The sequence below is a fragment of the Lepus europaeus genome, chromosome 2 (genome assembly GCF_033115175.1).
Source record: "Lepus europaeus isolate LE1 chromosome 2, mLepTim1.pri, whole genome shotgun sequence".
Lineage (NCBI taxonomy): Eukaryota > Metazoa > Chordata > Mammalia > Lagomorpha > Leporidae > Lepus > Lepus europaeus.
Window position 1 is genome coordinate 173,024,011 of NC_084828.1, and position 7,364 is coordinate 173,031,374.

Below are 7,364 nucleotides of genomic sequence, written 5' to 3' on the forward strand. Positions count from 1 at the left end.
CAGAAACCTTGAGTGTGTTCTGTGCCCCTGCAGCTGGGAATGTACCCAAGCTCTGGCTCCTTTGAGCCCCCAGTATAATCCATGTGCTGCATTTCTGAGGTAGTGAAGCACTAAACGGCTCCTAGTGATCTGAAAACATTAACACAGTCACAGGATGAGGTCCCAGCATCATGCAGAAGTGACTCAGGCTCAGGCATAATTGGGCCACCAAAAAAAATTAAAAATAAAAAAGGTGTAACTAGGTATGCAGTAGTAAAGAGGATGTCTTCTTTTCTAACTGCACCAAATCCAACTTTGGTAAAACTGAAGCCGCAGACCAAGATGTTTACTTACTAAAAATGAACATATCTTATCAATTACTCAAGTGCTCATCTCGTTTAGATGTACTATTTGGCTTTAAGTGAAATAATTACAGTCTGAACAGTTATCTAATTCCTCAGCTCTCGTTCCAGCATTAAGAAATAATTGGAAGGGGTCAGCATTGTGGTATAGCAGGTGGGGCCACCACCTGCGATGCCAGCATCCCATATCGCCGCCAGTTTGTGTCCAGGCTGCTCTACTTATGATCCAGCTCCCTGCTAGTGCACCTGGGAAGGCAGCAGAACACGGTCTGAGTGCTTGAGGCCCTGTACCCATGTGAGAGACCCAGATGGAGCTCCTGGCTCCTGACTTCAGCCAGGCCCAGCCCTGGCCATTGCTGCCATTTGGGGAATGAAACAGTGGGTGAAAGTTCACCCCCCCTCCCCCCCTATTACTCTGCCTTTCAAATAAATAAATGAGATTTAAGAACATAATAATTAGAATGCAGTCCCACTTCTGTTATCCAGAGCATGTTTTATTAGCACAGAAAGGCAAGGATACACCTTGTTCATTTCATGGGGGAGTGTATTCCCTAGTGAGCACCACTGGAGTAGTACACCTCAAAATTAACTATAAGGAGGAAACATGACACGTGGTTATTAACAAAACTCCTCACTGATGACACATCTTACCAAAAAAGAGCAAGTATTAAAGGCTTCAAATGTACAAACCTGAAAATATGTTACATTTACCATTCAGACTCAGTTGACTTGTTTCTAAAATATACTGAGCGTCTCTCCTAACTGCGCGATAGAGAGGCCGCTTTTCTCTGCTTCACTCTGGTGCTGTCCTTCACTCTGTCCTCGAGCAGAACAGAACGCCGCACAGGTGCTCGGGGCTACGATGCCTGCTCTGCAGTCCTCTTGTGCTGGCTCCGGAAGTGACCCTCACCGCTGGGGGATGCCTCCTTCTGTAGGTTTGCCGTGGCCTTCCCAGCTGTTTCAATCCAGGGGTGCTGAAGAACCTGGTGGGCCGTGTAGCGCTTTTTGGGGTCTACCACCAGCAACCGGCTCACCAGATCTTTGGCAGCTGTTTGAGTGAGAGAAAGAGAGACACGCGTGATGAAAGCCAGTGGTTCTGAATTTTCCTTCCCCACACATGAACTCCTCTATGCTAGCACCAAGGGCTGGCTAAGAGGCTCTCAGATCCCAGAGAAAACGGAAACATCTTCCTTCCACAGGATCCACTCGTGTCTGGGGGGCCATGGGAAATCTGGCTACGAAGACTTTTATTTGATTTACTGTTAACCTACACTAAGTGTAAACAGCCCTGTGGGCCAGGGGCTGCCATGTGGGACAGCACTGCTCTGGAAGACATCTGTTTATTTCTCTGGAATTGCGTGGCCAGGCCCACCCCTAACATCCACAGCATCCTGCACAGGGAAACAATGGGAGCCACGTTCCACATGCCTGCTAGATGCCTTGGAGCTGTAAACCAAACAAGCAAGTTGTTAATAAAATATATTCACTCCTCCTAAGCCAACCAATACACCTCTGTGTTGACAAAACAAAAACACGTGTCACAAAGAGTGCTGCAGCATTTCATTTCTGCCCAAGACCACGGCTGGTCCTAGTGGGTGGTGTTAACACCTGGTGAGCCAGGTAGCAGGCAGGAGCAGAAGAGACTTCGCTGCTTTTCCAGGAAGAAACCATCTGCTTTTTTATTTTCTTTATTGAGGGATGCCTCTTGCTCAAGTTGAGGGGCTCACCCCCTGTCCAGGCTCTCTCTTGGTTAGTCCATTCTATTTACTGCCCACTCGCTTTTACAAGGACAGTGAGCAGTACAGACAAATCAGCAGAGACAAGGGGAGCAATTCCATTTGGAATCAGACCGGAAGTGAGGACCAATTGGGAGGAGCACTATGCACACTTCAAGGTCCCTCAGTAATAACTTCCACCCCTCACCCTGCAGAGCCCCCTCTGCTCCAAGTCCACCTTTACAGGAGTAAAATAAGCATTTTCAGTCTGTTCCACTCACAAGCACTCTTTCCTATACAATGGTCTTTCTCTTTCCAAATAGTAGTTAAGTTCTTTCCAGTATTTTTTGGTTCTGAGGTTGTTCCATTGCCTTAAGAGAAACTGCAGCTGGTGGTTAGACTTTTTCATTAAATTCCACGAGTCGTGTTTTTGCAATGTTGCACCAGAAGTAGCTGAAGCTCCTGAGGTGGGCCCTCTGCGTGTCTTATTGCACATTGCACATCCCACCCTGAAGCCTGCTTTGCCATTGGAACCCAGAAGGCAACCCAGCCCCGCCTCCCCTCTTCTCTCTCGTTCATGCGGAAGGCCCAGCTCTCACCATCAGAGATGCTGTCCCAGTAAGGGGCGAGGAACTCGAAGTGGCCCAGCTGGATGATGTTAAAGAGCTCGTCCTGGTCCCTCTCCGGGCTGCGGAACGGGGGGAAGCCACACAGCAAAATGTACAGGATCACGCCGGCGGCCCACATGTCCACCTCCAGGCCGTAACCTGTGCAAACCAGGGCAGAGATGAAGTAAGCGGTGGGGAATCTGAGTCCAGGGGACCTCAGCTCTCCGGAAATGACAGGGATGGCTTCCCTTGCTGCCCCTCCTACAAACAAGGTGTCCACACCAGTGCTACACTGGACTGCAAATTTTACAAGCTGGTACCCCACCAGAGAGAGCAATGCCACCAGTTTTTCTTTCCTATCTACTCATTGCTTTCTCTCTCAATTAAAAAAAAAAAAAATTATATCACATAGTCCGACATAGCAGGTTAGGACCACTTAGGACATCGGCAGAGAGTGCTGGTGTGAGTCCTGGCTACTTTGCTTCCAGTCCAGCTTCCTGCTAACGCACCTGGAAAAGTAGTAGATGATGGATCAAGTACTTGGGCCCCTGCCTCCCACACGGAGACCCTGACAGAGTTCCAGGCTCTTGGCTTCTACCTGGCCCAATCTCAACCATCGAGGTACATGGAGAATAAACCAGCAGATGAAATATCTCCCTGTCTGTCTCCTGTCTCCCCACCCTGTAGTCACTTTCTCTTGCTCTCTCTCTCTCTCTCTCTGTCACTCTACCTTTCAAATAAATATATAAATCTTTAAAAATAAATTTTAAAAATATTATTTACTGGCCTTTAAAATGAAATTTTTGGTGTTTTCTTTAAATTTTATTTGTTTTATTTGAGAAGCAGAGCTACAGAGAGAGAGGTCCTCCATCTGCTGGTTCACTCTCCAAATGACCACAACGGCCAGAGCTCAGCTGATGCAAAGCCAGGAGCCAGGAGCCAGGAGCCTCCTCCAGGTCTCCCACTTGGGTGCAGGGGCCCAAGGGCTTGGACCATCCTCCACTGCATTCCCAGGCCATAGCAGAGAGCTGGATTGGAAGTGGAGCAGCCAGGAGATGAACCGGCACCCATGTGGGATGCCAGCGCTGCAGGCCGGGGCCTTAACCTACTGTTCCACAGCACCAGCCCCTAAAATGAATATTAAGACTAATGTATACTAGCACACATGCACACGTACTTTTAGCAAAATTAAGAACACATTGGGGAGCTAAGCTGTGGTGTAGGTGGTTAAACCTCCGCCTGCAGTGCCAGCATTCTATATGGGTGCCAGTTCATGTCCAGTTCTGATCCAGCTCTCTGCTATAGTCTGGGAAAGCAGTAAAAGATGGCCCAAGTGCTCAGCCCCCATATCCCCATGGGAGACCTGGAAGAAGCTTCTGGCTCCTGGCTTCAGATCAGCCCAGTTCCAGCCACTGCAGCCATTTGGAGAGTAAACCAGCAGATGAAACCTGTCTCTCTGTCCCTCCTTCTCTCTGTCTGGAACTCTACCTCTCAAATAAATAAATAAATCTTAAAAAAAAAAAAAAGGACACTTCAGATTTTATAAGCTGTTTTATTCACTTAATTCTCTATGGTAGCATTTCCTACAAAGAACATAAAGGGTATGATTTCCAGCAGCTGGGAGAACTGGGGAATCCTCACTTTACACAGTGAACCCCCTGTGTTGTCATTTAAGCTTTCTCTAATTTTCTTACACCTGAAGGAGTTCCTTGATGAACATCCTTATATATTAAATATTTGCACACCTGATCATATTCTTAAAACAACTTTCTAGGAATGAAATATACAAAGTTATACACAGTAAAGGTTTTTAATACTTACCACCCAAAAACTGTAACAGCAATCTATCCCTTTTAAACCTTTTAGGAAAAGGACAGCACTTGCCAGCTTCGATGTGGAAGTTAGATATTTCAATCCTTAGAGTAAGTTTACCCAGATACACATCAGCAGGAAAATATTAAGAGAAGAAGTCACTGGCGACCCCTCCTAGCCAATCCTGATCAGCTCTAAACTGTCGTTCCCCCTTGGGAGAGTCCAGTTTATAATTTGTCTTGGTCTGTGTGATACTGCCCTTTTCCCTACTCCTGCCTAGCCCTCGGCTGACTCCTCCTTCCTTCTATCATCCCCAAGCTCTTGGCCTCCCTCAACAGTCTGTGTCTGCTGTGGCAAAAAATGACCTACATGAAAGATCTCTGTGAGTGAGATCCCAGCAGAAAGAACGGGCCATCAAAGAAGGAGGGCCTTTCTCTGAAGGAGGACAGAACTTCCACTTTGACTATGGCCTTGTCTAAATAAGGTCGGAGTCTGTGGACTCAGGAGGCTTCCATAGCCTTGGCAACTCATGACAAGAGCCTCGGGTAATTACTGATGCCATAAATAAGAGTGTCAATTGTTAAATCAACAATGGGAGTCACTGTGCACTTACTCCCCATGTAGGACCTCTGTCCTTAGTGAGTTGTACTATGAGAATTAACTGTAAAACTTGTCTTCAAACAGTACTTTGTACTTTGTGCATCTGTATAGATGCAAACTGTTGAAATCTTGACTTAGTATAGAGTTGATCTTCTGTATATAAAGATAATTAAAAATGAATCTTAATGAAGAATGGGATGGGAGAAGGAGTAGGAGGTGGGATGGCAATGGGGTGGGAGGGTGGGTATGGGAGAAGAACTGCTATAATCCAAAAGTTGTACTTATGAAATTTATATTAAATAAAAGCTTTCTATTAAAAAAAAATTTAAATTGAAAAAATTGAAAAAAAAAGGGTCTGTGTGTGGCTGTCCCTGTTGGCATCACGAAGGAGACCAGCATCTCACCAGTTCAGCTGCTAAGATGAGGAACTCAGAAGCACACATTCAGCCTAGGGCTCCAACCTTTTACCAAATGGACAGCTGGTGTCCCCATCCCGATTCCTCTACAGAGTCCATCCACTCAACTTCCTTTCCAGCACTCTAGTATACTTGGTGCTACCATCAGTGTGTAGTTTGCCCAGGAGTTCATGGTGTCTACCTGCTTTCCTTCTTCTCCTCTCTTCGCCCACGCTTCCATTAAAATGTGTGTGGTCCCTCACTACTCTCCACTGAAGTCCAAGTTCAAGCCTTTGAGACTTTTTGACTGTTCCATACTGAAAAGTCTTAAAAATAAAAGGTGTTGGTCAGTGAGCTAGAGTCCCAGGGAGCGAAGCGTAACACTCACCCTTCTCAGAAAGAATCTCAGGAGCCACGTAAGTTGGAGTCCCACACACAGTAAACAGCGGTCTCACCACGTGCTTTGCAAGGCCAAAATCAGCCAGTTTCAAGGTGGTGGATTTGTCCTCATTTCGCTGGACCTGTAAGAAACCAAAATCCCCAAACCAGCAAAACCAGGATGAGAAAACAGAAGGGAGCAACAAGTAGGCAATCCTACTGATAGCCAAGATTGTCAAGATAAGCAATGAACAGACCTGCACAAGCCGACAGCTCTTCCCATGCTGAGAAATCCACCTTGACCTCTGTGACCCACGCCCCCCGTTTTCAACTAAAGAACCCGTGAGTTATTCACTGCACCATCCAATATGGCAGCACCATACTGTCAGCAAATGGCTGTTGAAATTCATTCATTAAAACTAACTCAAAATTGTGCTTCTCTGTGGTACTAGGCACACTTCATGTGCCTAGCAGGCCCCTGGGACTATGACTCCCCTGCTGAACAAGCACAGAGAACATTTCCATCTCTGCAGCAAGTTCTGTTGGACAGCACTGAGTTAGAACAAGGATCCATGGTACCTTGAGCACATGAGAACTAGAAAACATCTCTGGGGGCGCCGGATTCTATCCCGGTTGCCTCTCTTCCAGGCCAGCTCTCTGCTATGGCCCGGGAAGGCAGTGGAGGATGGCCCAAGTCCTTGGGCCCTGCACCCGCATGGGAGACCAGGAGAAGCAGCTGGCTCCTGGCTTTGGATCAGCACGATGCACCGTCCGCAGCGGCCATTGGAGGGTGAACCAACGGCAAAAAGGAAGACCTTTCTCTCTGTCTCTCTCTCACTATCCACTCTGCCTGTCAAAAAAAAAAGAAAAAGAAAACATCTGTGGGTAACACCAAGGCTGGGCAGTGGGGAAAGACAATGGGGAATCAGAATGAAGAAGCAGACAAATACGCAGGAGAAGGATGTTAAATATAGACCCTAATTGGCCAGAGTGAGCAATGAAGAATCCAACAGGCCAGGAGTCTTTGCAAAACACCAAGGCTTGTAGCTGGGTGGCCTTGGATGACTTTTTCAGTCATTTGAGTCTCTATTCTTCTTTTGTTTGAAGACTTGTGGGGTGATAATTCCCAGCACACAGGCCCACATCAGGAGTACCACTCAGCAAAGTGTTAGGCCTTTGGCGAATAGTCCCAGTTTGCCTTGAACTTTTAGGGGATTTTACAGAAGGTCGAATAAATCATTTTTAAAAACAGAGAAAATAGGCCAGTGCCGCGGCTCAATAGGCTAATCCTCAGCCTGCGGTGCCGGCACACCGGGTTCTAGCCCTGGTCGGGGCGCCGGATTCTGTCCTGGTTGCTCCTCTTCCAGTCCAGCTCTCTGCTATGGCCCGGGAGGGCAGTGGAGGATGGCCCAAGTGCTTGGGCCCTGCACCCCATGGGAGACCAGGAGAAGCACCTGGCTCCTGGCTTTGGATTGGCGCAATGCGCCAGCCGTAGTGGCCATTTGGGGGATGAAC

The 7,364-nt window shown here is 47.4% G+C and overlaps 1 protein-coding gene across 1 annotated transcript in view; it reads right to left on the bottom strand.

Moving 5' to 3' along the window:
• Positions 1-1,198: 1,198 nt before the first annotated feature.
• DCLK3 (doublecortin like kinase 3) overlaps positions 1,199-7,364 on the bottom strand; it is a 21,977-nt gene continuing 15,811 nt past the window's right edge. The window contains exons 2-4 of the mRNA XM_062179703.1: positions 5,860-5,992; positions 2,656-2,823; positions 1,199-1,389 (exon numbers count right to left, since the gene is read on the bottom strand). Of these exons, the coding sequence (XP_062035687.1) occupies positions 1,199-1,389; positions 2,656-2,823; positions 5,860-5,992 (492 nt within the window). The remainder of the gene's footprint in view (positions 1,390-2,655; positions 2,824-5,859; positions 5,993-7,364) is intronic.